The sequence below is a fragment of the Falco cherrug genome, chromosome 13 (assembly GCF_023634085.1).
Source record: "Falco cherrug isolate bFalChe1 chromosome 13, bFalChe1.pri, whole genome shotgun sequence".
Taxonomy (NCBI): Eukaryota; Metazoa; Chordata; class Aves; order Falconiformes; family Falconidae; genus Falco; species Falco cherrug.
In genome coordinates this window covers 32,884,159-32,910,922 of record NC_073709.1, presented here as the reverse complement: position 1 = coordinate 32,910,922, position 26,764 = coordinate 32,884,159, and the positions used below count along the sequence as shown (strand labels likewise).

The 26,764-nt window shown below is 40.8% G+C and overlaps 1 protein-coding gene across 20 annotated transcripts in view; it reads left to right on the top strand.

Moving 5' to 3' along the window:
- Nucleotides 1-26,764, top strand: part of NRXN1 (neurexin 1) — a 730,807-nt gene that overhangs the window by 353,785 nt on the left and 350,258 nt on the right. For all 20 annotated transcript variants that reach the window (XM_055725490.1, XM_055725508.1, XM_055725507.1 and 17 more), the window contains 2 exons: nucleotides 13,549-13,722; nucleotides 19,530-19,649. In XM_055725490.1, coding sequence (XP_055581465.1) covers nucleotides 13,549-13,722; nucleotides 19,530-19,649 — 294 coding nt within the window. The remainder of the gene's footprint in view (nucleotides 1-13,548; nucleotides 13,723-19,529; nucleotides 19,650-26,764) is intronic.

Here is a 26,764-nt window from a genome sequence, read left to right as displayed (position 1 = left end):
TGGGGGAAAAAACCTGAAGAGCATGAAAAAACATATTGAGATGTGGAAAAAAAAAACCATTCTGAGGAATGTGAAAGGTATTAATGCCTACTTTCTACAATTCACCACCCAGGAAATGTGGCTAGTGAAAGAATAACCACCTGACTTATTCAGTACAGTAATATACAGTAAGCATCTTTCTCAAAGGGGTCTAGCATACACAAGTCTTTAACGTCTGTTCTCGTAGTAGTATGTTTCCTTTTATTATTTTAATATATTGTACCATGTTTTGCTTGTTCAGCTTCCCTTAAACATGGCACAGCATATATCTGGAGAATTTTGGTTGTGTTTTGGGGGGAGTTCAAGCTTATACATTTTAGCCAGTAAGGCTAAAAACAAGAAAAAAATGCCTTTGATTATTGTTTTTTCTTCCTTTGTGTTCAGTTGAAACGCCTTGCTGTAGTTTGTTCTTTTCTGTTTTATGTCAGTGTTTCTTACGATGACACATCACTGTTACTCTATAACCACTCCATACACTTCACCGATACAAACAGCTGTGGTTAATCCATGGTCCTGTGTTATTTTAGCCCTCGCAACAAAGCAAATTCAAACTGATACTTCCTGCATGTGCTGTCAATAATTCTGTTTCACCAGAGTTAGCGTTATGTGAAATAGAAATGTGTGCAGATAATGTAGGATCTGCAGCCTTTCTAAGGAATTGTAGAGTTACCAGATTTCAGATGCTGAAATCCAAGCTAATTCTGGAAAGATAAATCACATGTATGTAGGTTTTTTTGCAAATACACAGTGAGTTGGGTACGAAGATGGGACACAGAATGCGTTGTAAAGCCTGCAGAGCATGCCAGTTGTCTGGGAAAGCAGACGGTTGCCATAAAATTATGGGAGAGAATTTCCACTATAGGTTTCATTTTGGATGTAGGAGTTGGGCTATATAACGTAGGAAGTTTGTCATTACAGACGTGGGTCCCCTGGATAACCTCTGGTACAATTTCAGCGGATTAGAGTGGGTACCTGTGGAAACACATTAAATTCTCCAGCTTAATTATTGGTGTAATTGGATGAGTAAATTATAAATTGGAGACAAATAAATGACTGAACATAGTCCTGTGTTTGGATACCAAGCACTGTGTTACTTTTCCTTGCAGAGAAAATTAGCAAAGCGTACTCAGGTGCATTTCTAGCAGGTAACCCATGAAGATAAATGTCTCTTGACAGCAAAGGCGGCGCAGCTCGAGCCTGCCAATGTTCCCGTTACACAGCAAATTGCCTTTCATGTATTTCATGAGCAGATTCCCTGTCCTGCTTTCAGTTCAAGGCCTTCCCAGACAGAGACAGTTGGGTGGAAGGGAATTCTTGCTTGCTGTACTTCACGCTGTGCTTTTATGGTCTGAAGGGTCTGAGTAGCCTTGAAGGGGCACCAAACTGCAAGTGAAAGTGAGATGTGACTTGTGCTCTTGCTCCTCACTGGTGCCGAAGAAAAGATGGTTCCTTCGTTTGGACTGTAGGTATTAGAAAATCCGTAATGTCTCTTTGCTCTTCACATTTTCATCCTGTCATGTGGGAAACTGGTGTACTATCAGAAACTGTGTTTTTATATATAAATATGAAGACACATGATCTGCTTATGAGGAGGAACATCCTCAAGCATGATTTTGTATCCACTTCCCCACTAGGGTTTAATTTTCCTTTTGCTTCTCTCCTCCACGTATAGGCACGATTTTAATTCCCAAAGTTTTCACCACTTTCTTTAAAGAGCAAATATACAAAACCTACAAAAATCTACTCAGACTGCTCTTGGAATAGATCAGAATATTAAGATATCTTAGCATTTTAATTGTTTAGAAATCAAAATCTCACACTCATACAAAATGGAAAGCCAAGGGCTGCTGCTGCTGGTTTAATCCTAACAAGTAGTTCGAAACTTTTCTAGGAGTTGGTAGTTTCAGTGCTTCACTATCGCATCCTATTCCAAACTTTCTAGCTATGCTGTATCCTCCAGGTTGAAATGCAGTTTTCCTAATTTTGGTACTGGGCTAACTATATTTTCTAACTGAAAGGAAATCACCATCACAAAAATATCCTACCCAACTCAACATTTATGGTTTAATTTTTGCTGCCTGTGCTTCATTCCATATGCTTTTAAGATCTGCTTTTTTGATTTGACATTCATACTTTCAGCTTGTCTCAATGTTATCCTCTTCCACGTGGCCTTCCCAAACGTCAGGTTTAGAGTCTGTTGTAAGTTATCTGTTGTTCCTGTGCTGTTCTATCACTGCATCCGCAAAAACCACTATTCATATTAGAGCATATGTCACAATCGACTTCCTTGGATTTTAAAAAGCTGTCTAGATCTCTTATTGTCTGTTTTACTTTTATTTCTGTTGCTGTTCCCTGGCCCCTGGTTTCCTTTATTCCTTTGTGGGATATGGCTGCCGTTGCTATACACATTTACTTTTACATTTGCCTTCTCCAATAATGTGAAATCAGCCCAGTCTGAAGCATCTGAAAGAAAAGTAATCATATTATTATCTGGTATCAGCTCAGTGGTTTTACAAATGCACTGAAATATACTTCTTCCATGTACATAAAGAGTCACTTCACAATTAATTAATCCTTGTAAACTTTTAATGCAATTAACTACATTATCATTAGGTCTACTAGCCTGGCATATGCATTGATGGTAGTCACTTAATCAATTGATATTTCATTTGCCTGTCGAAGTAGGCTATTTATGCTATGCAAAACTGAGCTAAATTAGTCTTGACCATAAAGAAGATTTCTTGTTCCAGCAATGGAAATTGAAATCGTTTCAGGTTCACATAATATTTGTCCCTGTTGTTTTATATTGAGCCCATTATTATTATTGTTGCTGCATTATATGTTCTTTTTCTATATTACAAAGGCTCTGTCAATGGCAGCAATCCTTCTTATTTCTCCTGCTAAGCAACAAAGCTTTAAGAAGCACCAAAAAGTATTTTTATATAAAAATGCAAATTTTTACAAATCATCGTGTATTAATGCTTAAATTTCTCAAATAAACATGCATGAGCTAATTGTGATGACCTTGCCAGTGGGCTGTGAACTCTTCATGCAGAAATAATGTTCTGTTCTAAATGCTGGGTTCCAAATATGGTCAACAGCAAATAGGTCTTCCTAATGAGACCTGTTGGAGGAGGCAATGGCAAATGCAGCTGTTGTCTTCCTGATAATGTTGGGAAAACTGCGGGGCTTTAAACTGAGAGCTCTTCTTTGAGACTTGCCGTGTAGCAAAGACGCGGGGCAGATCCACAATAAGCAATCAGACAACCTGGTCTAACGCAAATTCCTTTATCCTCCTTTCCACCCTTGCCACATACTGCTTCTAAACAGCTCTGCTGTCTACCAGGCTGTGAAAATAATTTTGGCAATGCTAAGCCTCCAGAAATTGTATTCAAATTTCCAAAAATGTGAGATGGGGAAAAAAAAAATTAAAATGTACCCCAGTACTTCTGGATTCAATAAAAATCAAAGAATACACTCCAGTGCTTGTGCTGGGCTCTGTGAAATTAACAGTAATCTTTTGGATTGTTAAAGATTAACAATAATCTATCAGATTGCTCCATGGTGAGAGAAAGTTTTTCCTTTCTGCTGCTTCTCACCTGCTCTGTTCAGCCTCTTACACGCACACAAATGTATAGATTTGCCTGCACCCCTACAGCTGTTTGGCATGCAGGGTATTACCATTGCTGATGGTGGAATTTCTTTCAAACCCTTCTGGAATACTAAGTAAAAGTTATCCTAAGGATTATACAGGAAACATGTTAGCTTTTCAAAATTCCTAAAAAATCTGGATGTTTAGTGTAAATACAGCCCACTGAATCCCAGCATACCCCGCCCCCCCCCAGCCAAGAAGCACATCCTAAACTTGTTTTCCAAATGTGCTGAGGTGGGTCTGAGAGCTCCCCCCTCTCGGATCTTGGTGTCCTGACTGAGCAGTGCTTTTTTGCAAAAAGAGCTGCTTCACTTAATATCCTCAGAGTCTGGAAGTGATTGTCTTGATCCAGAGGTTGGCAATATTAAATACAGTTTCCCTCTGCAAACCCGCATTCAAAAGGAGAACGCTGAACCTCTCAGCTTTTTGGTACTTTTATGTGGAGAATCTTGCCTGAAGTATGAGCTAAAGGAAAAGTTTTATCGATGATGGTCTCTGAGGTCTGGGGTGCCTGCTGGAAAGGGGAATTCCTCCCTGTTTTGAAAACAAGCTCTGCTAAGAGCATGGATTGGCTGTCAAAGCAGAGAGTAAATGATTTCTGAATATCAGGAGGCAGGGAAATTTGAGTACAGTATGCCATGAAAATGCCTGCTTCATTAGATTTTGTCTATATTCAGCTGTATGCAATGTACAAAAGTGGTCAGAACAGGGAAGAAATGAAGGACATTTGATGTGCTTGAGTGCCTCACCTCTCCACCACAACCATCCCCCTCACAGAGAGTAATTGGCGTAACACCAGTTCTGTGGGAGATGGATTGCCACGTGCATTTATATGGCAATTAGATTTTATTATTTACCATTTACCATGCTTCACCAAGTTTCCTCACAGTCCATTGGACAAGCAGACTGCTTTGGTTTTAAATCTGTTTAATCTTTTTTAATACCAGTGCTTTTAATCTAGTCTTCACAGGGGAAAAAAGAAGCAAAGAGAAATAAAGTGTCTGGGAATCTGACAACTGTTATTGTCAAGAAAATGTTAAATGTTTTGGTGTAACTCCGTCTTGCTGGAGAACACATGTTGTTTGAGAAGGGGATTGCTGGAGAAATGGTGGCTTTTAACCTGGAGAAATACAGGGGAATGTTCAGATTTGAGTGCTTACCTTTGGAGTATCTACTTTTGTCTACTGAAACCAGCTGCTAAGCACGTTGTCCTGTTGTTGCTGTTCCCCCCCACACACATCCCTTCCATCTTGCTTGTGAAACGTAGGTGTATTTGTGTTTATAATCATTGAGTAGTTCCAAAAAGAGCCCAAAAGTGTAATAGGACTGAAAACGGAGTACCAAGAGGTGAAGGTGTGGAGAGCACATCCAGCAGAGCTGAGATGTAAATCAGTGAGCTGCACAGCAATAGCATGAGAAGTTTCTAGGCAGAAGCACGTTTTTACCAAGTGCAGAAAGTCTTCAATGCGGTTACGAGTAGTGTGATGGAATCAGAAAGATTTCTTGGAGAAAGGTAGAGCAGCAGGTGTATCTCCAGTTTGGGCTTCTGTAGAAGTTAGTGGCGAGAGATATCTGTAAGATGCTCTTCCTGGTGCACCCATCACTGTAAGTTCTCTCTGGTACCTCATAATCCTCACTGCCTCTTTCTCTGTCAGTGCGGATTAGGGCGCAGTGCTACCATGAAACTGTAAAAAGAATGATATCAGCCAAGGGAAGAAACCTCTTCAAAGTTAAATTGTCTTGACAGATAACTACAATATGACCTATATGCCAATAAGGATGACTAAAGAAAATCCACAGTGCCAGCGGTTCATTGCTGGTGGTTTCTTTTTTTGAATACTTTTAATGGGGTATTCAGGGAAGATACTGAAAGCAGCGTAGAATTGGGCTGAAATGACTGGTTTCTATATTCCTTCCCAAAAGAGCGACTTGCTAACCCATAAATTCCTATTTTTGCCTATAATAGCTTTGCCTTGCTTGGTTATTAGCACAGGGAATGTGGAAGACTGAAGGCATCACCTGTCACATCATACAACTACCTTCTGCTCAAAGTATTTGAAAGGAAAATTAACTCAGCAGAGCCTGGATAAGCAAACTAGTTGCCCTTTGCCTTCTTAGGCAAGAGAGAGTCTAAAAGGGATGGAATTCATCACTCCAAAAAGGAAAATATTTGAAAAGCCTACTTTGCTCAAAAAAATAAAACCAAACAAACAAAACCCACCAAAAAAACCCCACTACATCAAAACCAAAAGACTTCAACCACAAATCAATACTGAAGCTACAGATTGGACTCTTTGAAGTGAATAAGTGCATACAACCAGTATGTTTACATGTTCGTGTCTTTCCTCAAGCGTTTTTGCAAGGGGTAGATGAATTCCATCATGCTTTGCTCTAGCACCAAACAGGCTGCACTTTGCGCAGCAAGTGCATATTCTCTACTGTAAAGGAAGATTTGAAAAGCCATACGCTGGAGCGTATGTGCTGCAGAAGCTGTGTCAATGCATCGTTTAAGTCTTTGTCAACTATCCTTCAATTTATTATTGGCTTATCGCCACAGCAGGCTTCTTGATTTATTGAAAAAAGAACAATTTTATTTCATCAATATTTTTAAAGGATTATTATTTTTTTTTTTTTAACATGGGACAAAAAGTAAACTTTTATTCAGCAATAATGAGAGCGAGGATAGGCTCCAGAATCACCACCCATCTGCTAATCAGGCCCAATTCCTTTTCTAAAGTGTGTGCGGAAACTTCACATCAAGAAGGAAAAGTCACCACTCTGCCTATTGCACAAAGTGAATGGTAGGTAGGTGCTTCTGTATGTTGGAAAGGGGAGAAGGTCGTTAAGGACAAGTAGGCTTCTATATTTCATTGAATGTCAAAGGCATCTTGATGCCTACCTGACATTTTCAGTTGAAACAATATCCCTTGATTCCAGATCGAGATGTTGTGTATTGTGTTTAAGTCACTGCAAATTTAGCTTGTGAGAGTAACCCGTTTTCATGTTTCAGTTGCCTCAAAAATACCATGAGTTGGGATTGTGTGGGTGATCTTATCTTGAGTTCCACCTAGTACTTCATTGTACAATTACTAAGATACTACAAAGTGATTCTATTGATCTTGTAACAGCAAATCACCTTTTTTAGGAAGGACTTGGAGAAACCTTTTCTTTCGAGATTAGACTTTCCCTGTGGTATTTCTCAGTCTTTGCAGTCCTCGTTCCTCTTTGCCTGCCTGAGGGAAGAAGCTGTTATGTGCTTGATCATTTTGAAATAGCGTATTTGGAGAAAAGTGTGCCTGACACCTCGACTTCACCACAGCCAGATGTTCTTTGTATTTTCGTATGTCATATAAAGGAATTGTGGAGTTGCCTGTTGTGCTTTCAGAACCTGCCATGTTGTGCCAGGGCTATCCATCTCTTTCTTGGGGAGTAGTACCTCTCTAGAGTGCAGAAGCAGTCTTTTTCGTAGCCACAGTAGTGATTTAGTACAATGGGACACTGGAAACATGGCAGAGAAGCTTCTAAAATGAAAGAGAAATTAAGAGAACAGCTGAAAGTACAGCTGAAACCAGCAGCAAAACCAGACATGAAAGGAGGGAATGCTTACCTTTGGAGAGAGTGATGGATGTGAAGATGCTTTTTTACAGCCATAAAAAAACATTCCAGGGATATTGTCTTCATGGGTTATCAAAACCCCAGGACACAGTTCCTTCTGCTGTTTTCTTTCATGGAACCACAGCATGGTTGGGGTTGGAAGGGACCTCTGGAGATCATGTAGTCCAACCCCTTCCAAAGCAGCTCTCCCAGAGCGGGCTGCACAGAGCCGCCTCCAGGCGCGTTGGGATGGCTCCAGAGAAGGAGACCCCACAGCCCCGCGGGGCAGCCTGTCCCACGGCTCCGACACCCTCACGGCAGAGAAGTTCTTCCCCGTCTTCAGGCGGAGGTTCCCGTGCTGCAGCCTGAGCCTCATGTGCAGATGCGGCCTCCCCAGGGCAGAGCAGAGGGGGAGATAACCCCCACCCTCCTCCCAGCGCACCCCAGGGTACCGCTGGCCCCTTGGCCACCAGGGCACGCCGCTGGCCCATGGGCAACTGGCTGCCCACCAGAGCTCCCAGGCCCTTCCCCGCAGAGCCGCCCCCCAGCAGGTCAGCCCCAGCCTGTGCTGGTGCGGGGGGGTGTCCCTCCCCCGGGGCAGGACCCTGCACTTGCCCTTATGGCCCTTCATGGGGTCCCTCTGCGCCCAGCGCTGCCCCTGCCCAGGTCTCGCTGCAGGGCAGCGCAGCCCCGGGGGTACCAGCCACCGGTCCCAGCTCCGCACCATCAGCAAAGCTGCTGAGGGCACACCCAGCCCCCTCCTCCCGGTCACCGGTGGGTGAGTGGAGCAGGACGGGACCCAGCACTGGCCCTGGGGAGCACGGCTGCCCCAGGCCTCCAGCTGGCCTCTGTGCCACCCAGCACACCCCCTGAGCTCCGCCGCTCAGCCCCTTCCCAGCCCACCGCGCTGTCCCTCACCCAGCCCACCCGCCCCGAGCTCACCGCTGAGGGGGCTGTGGCAGGCAGTGCCAGAAGCCGTGCTGAGGTCAAGGTAGACAACACCCACCGCTGCCCCCTCACCTACCCGGCCAGGCGTCCCACCGCAGAAGGCCATCAGGTTGGGCAGTGGCTGCCCTGGGTCAATCCATGCTGGCGGCTCCCGATGACCTTTTCCTCCACGTGCGTGGAGGTGAGTTCCAGGGTGAGCTGTTCCATCGCCTTTCCAGGGAGGGAGGTCAGGCTGACCAGCCTGTGGTCTCCTGGGTCCTGCTTGCCCTTCTGGAAGACTGGAGTGACACTGGTGTTCCACAGCCCCCGGGCACCGCTCCTGCTCTCCATGACCTTTCAAAGATAATGGAGAGTGGCTTGGCAATAACATCTGCCAGCTCCCTCGGCACCCGGGGGTGCATCCCTTTGGGGCCCATGGGTTTGTGGGTGTCAGGTTTGCTCAAGTGACCTCTAACCTGATCCTCCTCGACCAGGGGAAAGCCTGCCTTCCTCCAGACTTCCCCTCTTGCCTCCAGGATCTGGGATTCCTGAGGGCCAGCCATGGCAGTAAAGACTGAAGCAAAGAAGGCATTCGGTAACTCTGCCTTCTCTGCATTACCTCTTTGTTATGTTTTCATTCATACATGGAACCATATTTGAATGAATGGTGTTCTTTTCTTTCAAGAATGGCATTCAGGAAATGAACACCAGATATGTACAAGAAAACATACAGATTTCAGAGAAAAAAGAAACCTAACCATATTCTGGTTAAACTCTTGCTCCCTCAGCAGTATGTACGTGTTTCTGTTACCATTATAAACACATGGATAAAATTACTATTCCCTCTCTGCTAGTGATTGAAAGCAGTGGTAGTCATTAAATGAAATTAATAGTTTTTGCCCAGCAGCACGTATTACATAAGAATTCTTGGGTATGGATGTGAATCGGGAAAGGAGGGAAGTCCATGAGGTCAGCAATGTCAGTAGTGCCAAATAGTAAGATGCTACTGGTAGTTATTCAGAAAAGAAATGAGTAGAACAGCTTCTTCATTTTGTTTATTTTACATTTCTTTGGTTTAACATTTGCAAAGTTCTTATTTTGAAGAACTGTAGAGACTTGGAATAAAAAAATGATGAGTTATTGCAGAAGGATTTGGCAGGTTTTGTTTTACCAACAGTTGTGTGTGACTCACCGTTGTGTGGCGTTCTGTGTCTCTTTCCCTAAGTGTGATTCCAATAATGAATACATTGAGAACTTGGGTTCATTTATTAGCCAGCAATTTGTTTCTGTGTTAAATTCCCTCGTTCCTCAAAGCACAAATCAGCTCTAAGTCAGAAAAGAGACGCATAGGTGTGAATAGGAAAACTCCTGTTGGAATAAATGAAGATCTGCATTACCTATAAAAGACATAAATTAAAACCACTAAAGTTCTCTTTGTCAGGGCTTATGATATAACCGGCCAGTAGTATTTTGCCATGATTTGTAGGTATGGCTTGGCTCTGAAAGTGCTACTTTTCAGTTGACTCCCCTGGCCTGCAATGAGCATGCTAGTGGGAGATACTGTAGCATACTTTTTTGTTTTGGTTTGGGTTTTTTTCTGCAGAAAAATGAAGAGAGGAAATAATCCTCCCTCTCTAAATAAAAGGGAATAACTCTGTGTACCCACTTCTAATATAAGTAAGAAGAGAGCTGTGAGATTAAGGAGTATCTGCTCTCAAATAAAGTGCTTTATTTGAAGCTTCTTCAGAGATCAGAAGGAAATCTTGGAGCACTATTCCCTCACCCATTTCTTTACAATACACTACTTTGTTTATGCCAGTTGATATGTTTTATATGAATTGGTTACTTTCCTTTATAAATTAAGGGAAGTCAGGATGGTTATGAAAAAGAAAACCGGAGACTTTTTCAGGAATACATTTAAAAATCAAAATAAACTTCAGAAAAAAATACATGCGAGAAATGTAATAGCTAAACTTCAGTTCCAGAAGCTATGGTTGGCACTGTAACACGAGCATATCCCTTTCTATATGTATTTTAAAAATGCTCATCTGTTGAAAGAATGAAAGAAGAAATAGGAGAATTGCATTTTCCGTTGCACGCAGCTCCTGACCTGCTCACATGTTTTCAGCGGTAGCAGCATTGCGGTAGTATTGCATTTAGGCTGCAGCTGGTTTAGCTGGTGTCATGATCTCATACTATTGATCTGATGAACGGTGATACCTTAATGAAATAACTAACGTGTAATTTATAAGGGCAAGTAGGCAGATACACAAGCTATTAATCCTGGTTTACAGCATGTACCATTTCCAGTAGTGAGGCTGTACTTACATAAGAAACGAAAAAAGGGAGAAAATCTTGGAATTGGTGTCGTACTGTGTTGATTCTTGTGAACCCTTTTAGTAGGAACAGGAGCAAGCTTTATCTTTTCTGAACCTCTGCTAATGCATGTTCAATATACAAATAATTTCATTAACATTTTCTGTAATTGCGTCTTGTCTGAATTTCTAATGGATTGAGCTTTGTAGGAAACTACTTCATTGAGATGAATGTGAAAACGAAGCACGTGAATAACTGAAATAAAAGTAGCTACGCAAAGCATTTGTCTTGGCAGCTATGAAAAAATAGGAAAGTGAAAAAAATTAAATAACTTTAAAGTAGGAATATTAATTCCAGAGCCTATCCCTTAATAAAATTTTGTCTCTGAGAGAAAGTGTGTTTTCATGCCATTAGCAGTAAACTCAACCCATGTCTGAGATTAAATCTGGGAAATATTTAGCCCATAGTCATAAGAAATACTTGTATACACTTTATAAAAGGTGAAATCTAATAGCTTAACTACTCTGTACATATGATATGTATCACTGTAGTATATTAACTAGTGTAGAAACTGCTCTATACATATGAATATGTATTATTATAGTATATTAACTAGTGTAGAAGCAAAACTCACGTTATTTTGAACATCAACAAACTTAAAATATTACCCAGAACATGTCTTTGTGGAAACTGTCTTCATTAGTATATAATGATCGGTTCTAATTTTCAATAGTCTTACAGAACTACAAGTAAACAATAGAGTTATGCTTTGGTTAGACTCAATGTATCTTACTTCTGTGCATACGACACTTAGTGGAAAATGCTCCAGTGTATATCTTCTGAGTTCAGGTTCGTGTGTTGGCGCCCTGACCTGGAGTTCCCCAGCCATTCATCGTAAGGGACACAGGCTATGTGCCTGTGGGCAGCAACCCCGGTGTGCTTGAGGGGTGCATCTTAGGAATTAGCAGGGCATCGGTCTGGAAATTAGCCATTTTAAAGGTTTAATCACTCACAGGAAGAAAAAAATGTGGGTTTTTGGACAGTATAAACGTTGGGAGGTTTAAAAGGAGGTTGCACATGTCATGTACAATAGATCGAGTTTAACCTTTTTAGCATAGGAGTGATTTTCTCAGCGTTGCTCTCTGGAGTTTCCCCCTTTCAAGTCTATTGGAATCAATTGAGATGAATTATGCCTCTGTGCTGAGCTGACAATGACTGAAAGCACAGAACTTCAGGAAACCTGGAAGGGTTTTACTTTCTAGATGTTCCATCTGAGAAAAAGATGAAGAACCTTTATCTTGAGGCAAGAGTTTTTACTTTGTTTCCAGTTCAGCTGACTGAAAAACACAGAAGTGCTTTCTGCTGTGAGTGAATTACATCCCATTCGTGGGAACATATGGATCACCATATTTTAATCTGCTATATGTAATATTATGCTTCTGAGATTTATACTGTACCTTAAAGCTCTGGAGGAAAGCAATATCTTGTTTTTTAAATTGTCTACGTAGAATGGAGAAAGCTTGGAGTTTCTTAGTATCTGATGCTATAAAGGTTGCTAAGACTTTTGGTTGGATGGCTTATAAGATTAATAAAATATGCATGTTCCTAAGCTTTTTATCTCTATTTCACTAATTCAAATACAGTAGAGTTTTAGGGCTGGTATGTAGCAACTAAAAATTTTTCACAGTCTGATAGACATTGGTTTGTTTCAGGCCATTTGCTTGCAGGCAAACTAAACCATTACAAACAGCCCTAAATTGCACTCCCTTGCGCACAAGCGAGTACGCCAGGAGAACTGGGAGAAGGTGTGGTGGCAGCTTATACTGATAAGAGGGAGATCAAAATTAGCCACATGGGGTAGTGGTGATAGCTAGTACATTCTGAGTTCTGTTGCTTTAAAAATCTGCCTACAAAGCTTGGTGAAGTGCATAATTTTGCATTTGAGGTGATGCAGAAACACTCTTTGGCACACCCTGTGGCCTAGGCTCCAAAATCATCCAGACTGGGGGGTGTACTGGTAAGCACAATGTAGATTACAATGTGTGTTCAGACAATCTATTGAAAAATTATGCTAGCACAAAACGTGTCATCAGTGAGGGTTTAATACATAGGTGCAGGAAGGATTTTGTCACTGGGTGATGCTTGAGAGTCGGAGGCTCCCCTAAGCACCTTCCTTCGAACAGGTTCAGTGCTCCTCCGAAGCTCAGATGGTCCTTGTCCTGTCTGCCCAAGGGGCTTGCCTGCAGGCGCGCTCGGAGCATGCCCACCAGGCTTGCAAAGGTGACTGCTGCTTCTGGGTGGGAGGATGGTAGTAGAGGAGGTAGACAAAGCAGGACAGTAAACTCATGCAAGATATAGGAAGCCACAGTTTTGCTCCTTTCTGTCTGTGACTGAAGGAACCAAGCCCATTTTGCCTGCTTCCCCTTGCTCCCGCGTGACTGACACGGGTGTGAATTTTTTTGGGGCGATGAGTCTGCTTACACCACTGCTTAACAATGGCATCCCTAAGCTTCTCAGATGTGGCTCTAAACACTTGTTTGCCTGGTGTGGTTTTACATGGATGTTTCCAACATGGACATATGGACTTCAGGTGGATCTTCGTGCTCCACTTACTGCCTTTTTTCTCAGCGTGCTGGATCCATAATTGGGATGATTTGTGGTCAGGTTCCTCGAGTACACTAACAACATGCATCAGTGCTAAATACATTTCTAGATGAAGATTCTGTGATGATCGAACCCTCAGCTGTGAAATAGATGCATGTTTCCCATATATATGAGCTGGCACATAAATAACATGTCCAGGTACTTCGAAGTAATTAGTCATACAAACGTGAAGTCATATGCATTTGGAAAAATATAGTTCTGCGGTGTCCTTTCACATCATGTATGCTATCAGTGATTTGTTCTACATTTATTTTGAAGAATTTTTCTCTGAGATATGTGTTGTTTGGCATAAAAAGACCAGAAGATCAAACAAGGTCAAAGATTTTCTGAATCTGATATTTATTTCTTTTTAACAGGTGATTTGTATATTGGAGGAGTGGCCAAAGAAATGTATAAGTCCTTGCCAAAACTGGTGCACGCAAAAGAGGGGTTCCAAGGCTGTCTCGCATCAGTTGACTTGAATGGACGGCTCCCTGATCTGATCTCAGATGCTCTCTTCTGCAACGGGCAGATAGAAAGAGGATGTGAAGGTATTAAATATGCTGATTTGTTTGGGTTTTTTGTTGTTGTTGTTGTTGTTTGTTTGTTTTTAAATATCACAGTGAAAGTATTGTGAGAATCCTGCAGTTTTGTTGATACGTGCACTCCATACACAGAGAAATTGTATTTTGCCTGCTTCTAATTGATCTCGTTTGACCCTCTCTTACATAAAGACTGCATTTTCTCAGTATTACGGAGACAGCTGTGTGCCAGCCCTACAGCACAGACTGATCTGAGAACACCAGTTAACTTCCTAAAAGTTTAACATAGGTTCCATCCTTCTCCAGCGGCAAGATATTTTCCATGTATTTTATTTACTTCTGTTGTATTTTAATTAATGATAGGAACAATAACAATTAGCTTCAGTGAAGTCGTTTATATCTTCGTAACACCTAGGCATTAGCTAATGCTAAGGCATGAGCTAATTAATTCCACTTTTAAAGTGGACATTTTGGGTTGATTAATTCAAGGCTAATTTGTGAAACTGCTTAAGATCAATCTTTTGTCTTCTCTATTTTTGTTCACCCCTGAGATTTGTATTGTTGTGAGCCTTCCTATCTGAAATCAGTAACAGCCAAATATGGTTTATCTCACATTTTTACGTCTTTATTGACTCATAATGAATATCATGGAATTTAAGTGAGGACAGAATTAGAAGAGGTATATTTGTAATTCAGGGGTGTCAATCTCTAGCTATTTTTCCAGCTGGCATTTAATCCCACGTTATTTTTACTATGATTTATGCAATAATTTAAATCAATTCTCTGTCCTTGAATATGTATTTTATTCACATAATTCTGAATTTTGTGTCTGTTTAATTTTATGCATTCTCCCCTCTCTCAAGTGCCATCCTCCTCTGGACAGAAAAATGTGTAAATGACACTGTAGAATTTCAAGTTGGAGTCTTGATGATTTTGATATCAAGTTTAAGTTTGCAAATAGACATTGTAAAAAATCCAAGCAGAGCTGGGGGTTTTCCTCAAGGAGAGAAAGCTTTCTGGTGGATAAATTCTCTCTCCTGTTCTGTTGTGCCTACAGAATGTCTGTACAGTTAGAACTTTTTTGTTCTTTACCTGTTACCTTTAGTTAACAGCATGAAATCTGTTGATAGCACATAGGAATATGTAGAATTCACAACTTATTTTTTCTGTAGCTTTCATGTCTGTTGATTTCTATCAGGAATGAAAAAATATGTATAAATTAGTTTGTCATTGAGTTTAGAAAATTAGATTCTGCTTTCTGAATGGCGTTAGCAAGTTCCCTGCCTGCACCAGCTCTTCAGAGTCAAAATACGCCTGAATTCCATTATGCATTTCATAGCTTCTTTTGAAATTATGTAATTTTCTAAATGAATTTTATGTGCTTCAAAGAAATATTGCTACAGGTCTAGAACACCAGTTCACCTTTTAAACCAGTGGCAGAACTCAGCTATCAGTGAATTTAATAAAGCTACCAACAATTTAATGAAGGCCATACAAATATCATCCCTTTTGGTGCCAAGTTAGCTTTTTGCAACACCAAAACCATCTGACACAAACCAAATGGTCAGACCAGATGCGCTGCCTGGGTCCCAGCGAACAGCCCGTCAAAAGAAAATAACAGCATGGAAGGAAATACAGCCTACCAACCTTCCAGGTTAACTCTCTCCTTCCACTGATTTATTTTTTTCCACTGGTTTACTTCAAGTTTTCCTGTCTGACCCACCTGTCAGTCTCCTGGCTGCAGCCCATGGGTTAGATGTACAGCAAAATGTTCTGCCACCTAAAATGTGAAGTCACTTGTGGATTTCACCGCCTCCTAGAACCTCTTCCATGCCTCACGCGTGCCCGCAGCGCTGCTGCTGTGCCCCAGCAGGACTGCCTCCATCCCTGCAGTTTGGCGTCTGCCTGATGCTGCCGTGGGATGCATGAGCTCTGGCTGTCCCCTCAGATGTCATGTCCAAATTGCTCAGGACACAGCAGCAGAAATAATTTCCAAGCAGCGTTAGTCCCCACTGCTTTCGAACCAAACGTCACGTGCTGCACTGGTGGGTATATGGCCTTTGTTAATCCATCCACCCGCTGCAAAATCTTGCCTGGGAAGAGAGGCACTTGGATTTGATGTTCTCCAGACTCTCATGACATTGAATTTCCCACCTTTCTGGTATTAAAAAAACCCCACCAAACCTGGGATGAGAGCACTTTTCCTCTCTTTTGTAAAACTGTGAAGCCATAATGTACTACTAACTAATTCCATCTGTTAGGATTTTGGTCATAAAATATTGATACTTCTCAATAACTTTACTGTCCCAAGTGCATGTTAAAAATGCTTTCTTTGAAACACTTTTTGCAAACCCACACGTGGGATTGCTACGGCAACTGGTAAGGCTTGTGTTTCGAAGTTGCAGCCCCAGGCAGATAGATAATCTCTGTTCCCTATCATTGAGCATTGAATATAATTTGCACTTGGCTGAATCCACCTTGTTGACAAATTTTCAATGGCTAGAGCAAAGAGAAGCAAACAGCTAGAAAGAAAAATATGGTAACTAGCTCTTCATATTGCAAAGAGCAAACCTCAGAGCCAGGTTGCAAGTGTCAGCTCTGGTTTTACGAGTCAAATCCACTGTACTTTACATGCTTTAAATAAAGCAGAATTGTAGAAATTCAATGGAAATTCTCTATAAATATAGAAATGACAGAAACATCGTTTTTACACATTTAAGAGGAAAGTGCACTACGTGCCTGCATGTGCATATATAATATAATTTGTGTATCAAATGAACTACCTGAAGTTTTCAAAGTATTAACATACATGAAGATTCTTGGTGGTGAGATATGGATTTTTTTTTTTTACAGTATGGAGTAAAACATTGTACATGCTACTTAATAATGCATTATGCCTAATATATAGCATGTAAGCCCTCACATAATACAAATGTAAAAGAGAGACCAAATCCAGTCAATTAAAAAGTCTGCAGTGAAGATTGAATAAATTAGAATATTTAAATTGGATGTGAATCAAAAGGTCAGTGCTTGAGAAGAGTGTATTTTTACTAAATAGCTTCATTCTGTAATATATATAGGAAAATATGAACCTGTTAAGGTAGATAGTATAGTATTTACTGACATTAAGCAGTCCTTAAGTGTTCTTAATGGAAGTAAGTAGACTTTTTTTTTTTTTTAAGAAATTCTTACATGTAAGCTAGTCTTTATGTCAACTTTTGGATAATGACTACTATAGATAAGCTAAAAGTGCTAAGAATCGATTTCATAAAAAGCAAAATACCTTGCTTTTTAACCAGATTGTATCTGTATTTTTTCCAAATACGTGTGTTTCAACAGGCACTTTTCAATGTGCCTGCAGGGTCCTGCAGTTTATGTACTTTTAAGTCCTTGTGACTTTTGCTCTACTTTTGCAAAGATGAGGAAATTTAACATTGCATAACTGAAGTGTAAATAAATGCATGAATATATAACATTTAAACACCTACAGATATTTTCACTTCATCTTTGTAAAGTTTCCGAGTAGCAGAGTCTGGTGAGAAAAAAATGTGTCTTGTCTTGTCAGCTGCGGGATTCTGTCATTATAAACCCCAGCTGAAGAAAGGGTGATGTAATGCACAAATGTTTAAACTTCTGGGCTCAAACCTCCAAAGACAAGGAAATCACTAATACCCAAAAGTTTTAATTTCTGGGCTCAAAACTCCAAAGAAAAGGAAATCACTATCCTAAGTCTGCCTACTGCAGTAAATCAGTTATAGGTGGCATGATTATTATTACTATTGGTGGATATAATAATAATAATGATGATAATAATTATGATTTTGTAATAATAATAAAAAACCAATAATAATGATGATGATGATGATGTAGTGAAAGATAAAATAGATTATTATAAAGCCAATAGAACAGTTAATAATTTTGCCAAAATATGGGTGCAATGTGCACTGCCCTCATTCCTAATTGCAGTGGTGACCGTTGAGGCTCTTGTTCAGAGGTGTGCTCCAGCACTGCTTCATTTAAAGCAAGAGGCCGTTGAACTGACTTAAATCATACTGATATGCATTTTTCTAGAATACTGGCAAATCACAAGTAAATCCGACCCTGAGATCTCTGAAGGAGCTGTAATGTGAAAGCAGGGTTAAGTGGATTTCTCTCTACAGGATGATTTAGGATATTTATATCATCTTTGGACCAGTTTTGCTCTGCCATCAATGACTAGCAGTGGGAGTTTCAAATGGATATTGATGTGTCTTCTCTAAAACAATTTAGGACAATTTTATAGTCTCAGAACCAAATTTTTCCTTGTAGTGTCAAGAGTTGGTGAGAAATGTGTGTGAGCTCATAGTAATCTGTAGTTCACGGTCTGTATTTCAGCCTTCATTCACCAGCCACGAAGAAAGGGCGAGGAAAAAGAAGGACCACAGAGGATGACAGTGCTAATTATTCTTGAATTCAGTATATCTGAACATGACAAATGGCTAGTCAGGATTCAGCCATGCATTTACTCTGCTAATGCATTCATATCTATCCAAGGGAAAAAAAAAAAACCACCAAAAACTTTTAATTTTCCTTCATTACATGTCATCAGCTTAATTAACCATTATATTTGTAGTAAAATACTGGCAAATTACTGCTTTCTTATTTTGGCTTGCCTGAAGATTTATGGCTATTAGCATTAATTTGTTTGCATTATATGGCATTTCTTTCTCTCTTTAACAGCAGCATGCACTTTACTCTGAATGGTTTTTTTCTGTGTTTGCTGCCATTTCAATATTGCTTACTAACATTTAATATATTTTGCTTTTTTATTTTGCTGACAAAGTTGCATTGATGAAAGCTGATTTGCAAGGTAGATAGCCCTGTGTGTATTAAACAAGACTGAAACCCCCAATGCACAGTTGGATTTCTGCAATAAATGCTCTGTACATTTCAGAATGAAAGTGTGTTATTTTGTTTCAGATTTTGTCTTTCACACCTCTAAAACAATGGGCTACACCAACCCTCATTTTCCAGCATAGCTTGCATAAAGGCTTTCAGTCTTGAATATGTTTGTATATTGATTGCTTTAGTGCTTTGATCATTCCTTTTCAAATTTTGTTATATTTCAGTAGTCTAGTTATGATTCTCTAGCAATAGAGTAGCTTTGTTTTTCATGCGTATGTCACATTTTGGCATGCCAGTTCATTAGTAGTCTGATTTTCTGCATTTTCCCTTAAAAAAGGAACCTGCATGGGATCCCTGAAGCATGTGAATCAGTACTTGCCAACATTCATGCCAAAGAATCCCAAACTCCTCTTAATTTCAGACCTAAATAATTTAAAATAATTTGTGGGATTAAAAGCATTCTATAGTGTAGCTTCATTTTTTTTAAATTTTATTTTTGTTTTTATTTCATTTTCCGATTTTTACTTACATCTCCCAGAGCTTTGTTTTCTGTGGCATCTGGCTTTGCTGTTTGAAATGTATTTACAGGAAAAAAAGTTTTTAGAAAACATTTAGCCAGTTAATGGTCTGACATGAGATTAACAAATAACTTGCAACAAATGTAACATTCCCCTTGCAGCTGGAATAACTCTGCTTCACTTTGTGCATTCTTACATGTTCGATATATCAACCTTAAAACTAAAGCACTGCCCCCCCCCCCCCCCCTTTTAATATTACGTGCCACTGCAAAATCAGCAAGTTTATGTGCCTTTCACGTGGTAACTCTTTGCTCATTTGATTTGAGATGTTGGCAACTAGTTAATGTGCTCCAGTGAGAAATGCCTTTCTTTGGAAGCCAAAGTGCAAGTCCTTTTTTTGTGTATTCTCATCAGGCCCCAGCACCACGTGCCAGGAGGATTCATGTGCGAACCAGGGAGTGTGTTTGCAGCAGTGGGATGGATTCAGTTGTGACTGCAGCATGACATCCTTTAGTGGACCATTATGCAATGACCGTAAGTACGCTAAAAACTGCTGATGTGAACGCTCGAGAGCTTTAAGGCAATATTTGAAGCAAGTGTCTGAAGCTTTATATTATTTTACTATTAGGTATTTAAATGAACTGGCAAACCCTACGAAAATCTGTAAGGCTTGTGGGAAGAACATAGCTAAAATATACAGTATGAATTTTGGACAATGTGCAGTATCAAACACTGGCAGAATTACGCTTGATTGCATGCCTAATATACTGATGGTTACCTGTTTGAAATAATCCCTTTCCTGATTGAAAAAGCCTTTTACATTTTATTATCTTAAGCTATATTGTAATTTTGTAGCATTATATCATGAGGGCTATAATTACTGTGAAACAGTTGACAAGGCTCATTATCTCCCTTTGTAGATTTCTTTAGGTGACACACTAAGCATGCCAATAATAAAAGCATGCCGAGTATTTTAGTTCTTTTAAATTTCATCTGAATAAAACTATGTAACATACACCAACCATCTGGCCTTTCAGGAAAAGCATAAATGTGTCAAAAATAAGGGGCCTGATTCACCAGTGTCATAATCTAGTTTTATTCCAATCTAGCCTTATTGATCTAAATAGAATTATGCAAAGTGGAAGTGGAATAGTAATTCAAGAGCCATAACGATCCACGGTAACTGATTCAAGTGAGCTACTGAGTTGTCTTTTTCACTTGTCACATTTGAAATATCCAAATGTTGCACATTTTTATATCCATGCAAAGAAGGAATTTCTTCAAGGCTAAGTGTTTTTATTTCTATTTGTTGTATACATTTATCTGAATGAATGACATGGTTAAAAAACCCTGGTATAACTGTGTAGTCAAGCATTTTTTATGTGTATGTCTTGTTCTCCACTCTACAGCAAGGTGGTTCTTCTTGGACAAACCCTAAAATAACAGTATAATTACAACTTTAAAAGCTTTTGGCTCAAATTATATCTAGCACCAGGTTAGAAAAATAATTACATGTAAAAGCTACCTTCATTATTCTCATGAAAGTACCACTTTTCTACTGTTGACCATGTTTGAAAACCATGGAAAGGACTCATCTCAGTCCTTTTCTCTGCAGTTGCTGCATGGTAGAACCAAAATATGGTATCAAACAACTTTCCCTAATTTGAGCAAAAGTTGAGGTTTATTTTATGTATATGAGTTTGCCCTTCCCAGCAACGTGAGTGATTAGTCATGCTGCTACACATGTATTTTTTAAAGATTTCAGTCCCCTGTCTGCTACAGGAGAAAATTGTTTCTATTTTACCTTTAAGTTGTTATTTTTGTTCTTTGGCGATCTTTGAGTTCACCCAAAAGTAACTAAAAAACTGAAGAAGTCATATATTCCACACTTAGCAAAGGAAAAACTCTGTTTATAAATTTGCCTTAGTAGTGGCTGATGTCTGGGCCTGCAATATTCTCTGATTTATTTCTTCAAGTGACAGCTATTGCATAAATTTGGTGAACTGATGAACTTCGGTAAGATATTTACCACTGTGAAGGCTCATTTGTATGATAACTTTATGGACTACACTGCACACAATCAGATAATTCTCAATATAGTATTTCTGATGATGGTAGAGGAGTACCTTTAGTACATGGCTGCCAAAAATACTTACTTTTTTTCCCCAGATAAATCCTTTTTTTTTTTTTTTTTTTCTTGTAATGTCCTTCTATCACAAACATGAAATATAGATTTATCCTGGATATGGGTGTTTTGTAATAGAATGCAGAGTCTGGTAAATATAACAAGTTTGGTTTCTGCTTTATCTTGGCTCCTCAGATTAGCTCAGATACCAAACATCCGAAAATCAAATCTAATGAGAGATATTTTTCATAATGGTATATGTGAGGGAAAGGGGGAGAAATTATGTTGTAATCTCGGTCTCATCTATACGCTCCTGGACTGCTCTCTGCTGTGTTTGGGAAGAGCACAGTAAGGGGAATGACAAAATGTTACTATGGGTTTTAGTAACTTGCCACAGGCTAAACTGCAGTACTGCAGTAAGGCAGATTCCTTTCACGTGAAGAAGGATTATCTCAGCGACAGGTCTGGAATAGCACCTGCTTGTAGCTGGAAAAGCCATCCCCTTTGGAAGGATGTGTGCATCCCAAGCAGTGCGTGCAGTGCGTTCCCTGCAGATTGCACAGAGCAGCGCTGGCTGGCAGGCGCCGAACTCTGACCTGGCGTTACTACACAGGCGGGCTGCTGGCTTCCTCTGCATTCATGTGAAATGGGGTATTTAGGGCATCCAAGTCTCGCAGGGCAGAGATTTTTTTGTTACCAACCCCCAAAACCGACCACTTAAAAATAAGTGTCGTGGACAAAAGAAAAACGGTTAAAAGGACCTGGTTTGTGGAGGCTTGTATCCCTCCTGCACTGGATGTCCGTGCTCAGGTGCTGGCGGTGGGGGCTGTGGGGTGGCCTCAGAGTGGAGAGCTTCGACTGCCCCAGGCAGGGCCAGCTCCACCAGAGCCACCACAGGGCACAGCTGAGTCCCTCAGCCAAGCTGGTGGCACCTCTATGAAAGCACGTTTAGCAAGTATGTCGTGCGTACCAAAATGCACGATGAGATGAAGGAAGAGGGAAGAAAAAGAGTGAGGAACAGCAGAGGGAACCCCAAGGGCAGGGCAGGGGGAGCTAGGCGAGCAGCTGGGTAGGAGCTTGGCCCTCAGCCAGGATCAACCCACCACACCTCCCTGGTACTTTGTTCCACCAGTTCTTAGTAATCATATTTGAGCAGTAACTTCATTGTGCCAAAATGGCTGAGGTGAGAGGGGACCTGTGGAGATTGTCTAGTCCCAACCCCTCTGCTCAGAGCAGATTCAGCTAGTGCTGGTTGTCCAGGGCTGTGCCCAGTTGGATTTTTAATATGTCCAAGGATGGAGACTCTGCAGCTTCTCTGGGCAACCTGTGCCAGTGCTCAGTCACCCTCACAGTACAAACATTTTCCTTCTATTTATACGAGGTTTTGTGCCTATTGCCTCTTGTCCTGTCACTGGGCACCACTGAGAAGAAGCTACCTTCTGTACTCCCACCCATCAGGTGTTTTAAAACACTGATAGGTTCCCCCCTGAGCCTTCTCTTCTCCAGGCTAAAGAGTCTCTCTCTGCTCTTTCAGTCTCTCTTCACATGAGAGATGCTTCAAGCCCTTCATCATCCTTGTGGCCCTTTGCTGGGTAAGTTAGTGTTGCTCCTGCACTGGGAGCCCAGCACAAGGAGCCAGTGCCCCAGGTGCATCTCAGCTGTGCTGGGTAGAGGGGAAGCATCACGTCTCTCAACCTTTCTCCACCATTTCCTCCTCCTAAGAGGCTATGTGCCGCCTTTGCTGCAGGAGCACGTTGCTGGCTCACGTGCAGCTTGGTGTCTACCAGGACACCCAGATCCTTTTCAGTAAAGCTGCTTTCCAGCTGGTCAGGCCCCAGCCTGTCCTGGTGCATGGGATTATTCCTCCTCAGGTGCAGGATTTGGCATTTTCATTTGTTTTACAAGGTTCTTTTCAGCCCACTTCTCCAGCTTGTCAGCATCCCTCTGAATGGCAGCACACACATCTGGTCTGTCAATCACTCCACCCAGTTTTGTATCATCCACAATTTGCATAAAGGTGCACAAATTACCTTGCTGCATTTGAGCTGATACCTTTGTCATGTTTCCCATAGTAACCTCAGTGTGTGAAGATTTGACATGCATCACTCCTAAGCTTTACAATGTAGACGTTTCACATGCATCGTTCTTGTCTTTAATTTCCAAAACAGAGTTTGGAGGAAATAATGAAGAAATAGTTTCTTGAAAAGTGTTACAATACATTCTACTAATACAACATGGAAGAAGTTTCTTTAATCTTTCCTATAATTATTACTCCTGTGCTGGTCAGTGTATTATTCCAGGTGAAAATGCACACAGCTTAAAATAAAGAGTTTTTTAAAGTTGTTTCAAAATAAGCACCGTGTGAGAGAGGTTGGTTGTTTCCCAGTCCAAGAGTGTCCTCTGTGTGTCAGCTAGAGAAGTTTAGGGAATGTATTCTATGGAGAATGACCCGGGCCAGCAAAGGTAAGGCTACAGCATCAACGACTGTGGTCAGGTACACCCACAGTTTAATCCACAAAAGTTTTGCTTCATTGCAAACCTCAGTAGTTCCCCCGCAGTGAGTACGCAGTGCCTGTAGACCCTAAGCCTAAGGTGGAAACATTCTGTGTGCTGCAGTTTCTATTTATTGGAAGATAAATGAGGCAGGGGAGGTTTGGACCCCAAGATGCTATACAGATTGTCATTTTCTCTTTTGATGTGATATGACACTTGGAGATTCAGGGCAACAGTGCTCTTTAGATGTGATAGACAGAAGTGTTACGCTGATGAGTGTAAAGCAGACCAGTAGCGGTTTTTCCTACGAAATGGCATTAAGTAAAAGACTGTATTAAAAGGACAGTTAATGGCTGTTCTTACAAATGGATGGCTGCATGCAAGTCCTCTGAGAAAATACATCATGAACATCGTAACTGTTTCTAACAGCAGGTTATGTAGTGAAAGCTGCCCTCCCAGGGAATTCAGCTTTTTTAAAAGAGAAGGGTTGAAAATTACTCTGGAAAAACAAAACAAATCTATGAGATATTATCTGCTTTCTAGAAGAGATTTTCTGCTTTCTGTAAGTTTACATCTGTTTTACTCGGGCAGTCTTTAAGTATAGCCATATTAGTGAATGTAATGGCATGTTTGTGGAAACAAATACTGCTATTATGGCATAGGAAATAGCAGACATAATAACATTGTCACATTACATTAGTATAGAAATGTTCTGTGCCAAATTACAGGGCAGGTTCAACACTGTCTGTTACCATAAGGGAATAATGTATTGGCATTGTACTTGTGATGGTATAGCTAACACTGTGTGAACACTTCCATTAAAATCCATTTCTGAAGGGTTAGAGCTTCACCATGCAGTCTCTTCTGGCTAGAAAGTTGATATTCTCAACCACTGTAACAAAACTTTTTTTTTAAATTCTCCTGTTTGTTTTGACTCTTTACCAAGAAAGATCGAAAGCCTTAATTTAAATGGAGAGCTGCGTCAATATCGCTAAATGGGTTCATGTAAGACTTATTTGATTTTCTTGATAGGTGATTGCGTTATAGAGATAATGCCTTCCAACTAAGACTACATCTGTAGTGATGTTGAGATTTTGTTTTAAATGTTTGACTATTAATATAATAATATATATTATTATATATTATATTATAATATATATAATATATTAATATAATAATATATAAATAATCGGGATGATTTAACTGGAGATTGGACAGGGAGTTCAAGGAAGACCTGCCAGGAAAAGAAGGAATCCACCTGCCAAGGTGGGGCAAAAGCATCTTAGCTGCAAGCTGGCCAACCTGGTGAGGAAAGAGCCAGGACTAGGAATGGTGGGGAATGGACGTGACAACTCACAAGATAGTGAGAAACTAGTGGACTGAGTGGGATGTGAAGGTGTGGAGCTCTGGGAGAAGTGATGAGCCAGCTGAGACCTTATGGGTTGGGGTTAGGGGAAAGACCAAAGTCTAATATGATGTGATGGGTATCAGCACGTGATAAGGAGGAAGAAATACATGAGGCCTTCTTCAGACAAGTTGAAGAAGCTCCATGTTCACAGACTTAGGCTTCATGGGAGCCCTGAATTACCCCAGTATCTGCTGGAGGGGCGACAAGCAATCTAGGAGATGTCTGGAGTGCGTTTACTTGCTGACACAGGTGATCAAGAAGCCAATGAAGGGAGGCACACTTCTAGACCTTGTACATACAGACAAGGAAGAATGGATCAGGGTTGTGATGGTCAGGAAGTCCAGATCCTTGACTGGTAGAAGCAAGACAAAAAGCTGGAACACAGTCCTGGCCGTCAAGAGAGTAGACGTTGGCCTGTTCAGGGACCTGCTTGCAAGAATCCCATAGACCTCAAAAGACCTGGTAGATTTTCAGGGATCACTTCCTCGAAGCTGAGGAGTCCTCATACACAGAAGGTCAAACAAAAATGGCAAAAGGCAGGAAGAGCTTCTGACAAAACTCAAACATTAAAAGGGAGTGTGCAAGAGGTGGAAGCAGGTTCAGGTGGCCCAAGAAGAATATAGACACGCTGTCCATGCATGCAGGGATGGGGTTGGGAAAGCCAAGACCCGCCTGGAGTATAATCTGACAAGGGACATGGAGGAGTAAAGGAAAGGCTGCTACAAATCATGAAGAAGTAGGAAAATGTGGGCCTGCCACTGAATGGGGTGAGGGGACCTTGTGGCAAGGGACATGGAAGAGACCAAGGTACTCGGTCTTCTTTGCCTTGGTTTTACTGGTAAAACCATCCTTTAGCATCTTCAACAATCCCAGGTCCCTGAGACCGGTGGGAAAGTCTGGAGGCAGACATACCTTGGTGGAAAAAGCTCAGGTCAGGGAATATCTAAACAAAGTGGACATATAAAAATTCCTGAAACCTGATGGTAGGCACCCACGAGTGTCACAGGTCATTGCGACACTGAAATTCCTCATCTGTGACAGCTCATGGCTACCCGGGCAGTTCCCCAAAACTAGAAAAAGGCAAATGTTTCTCCTGTCTTCAGGAAAGAGGATCCAGGAAAGTACAGGCTGGTCAGCTCCACCTCAGAGGTGATGGGGAAAACCTACCTGGAAGTTATTTCTAAAAATATTAAAGATAAGAAGGTTATTAGAGGTAGCCAGTATGGATTTATGAAAGGGAAATCATGTATTATTAAATGACAGTGGATTCAGTACTTAGGTATTTGTAATTTTTTTTTTTTTTGCTAAGCTGACAGTCTGTGTTCTGATTCGCAACCATGCTGAGTACCCAGAATTGGGACTGAAGCATGTACGTTTCCAGGAAATCAAATCCCAATTATTTCAGACTGAACACACCCGATAGGGAATACTTTTGGCTCTTACTGAGGATAGTAGAAACTAGGCACTGTAAAAATACATTAGTTAAAGTTTACGAGATATTTCAATATTAGATTATTTGACATTATAAAAATTCCACGAGGAACTAAATGATTCTCTCTTCTGTGTAGTGTTTGGAGAGTGCAGTGAGTAATATTGAGGTTATACTTTGAACCACAACCCCCC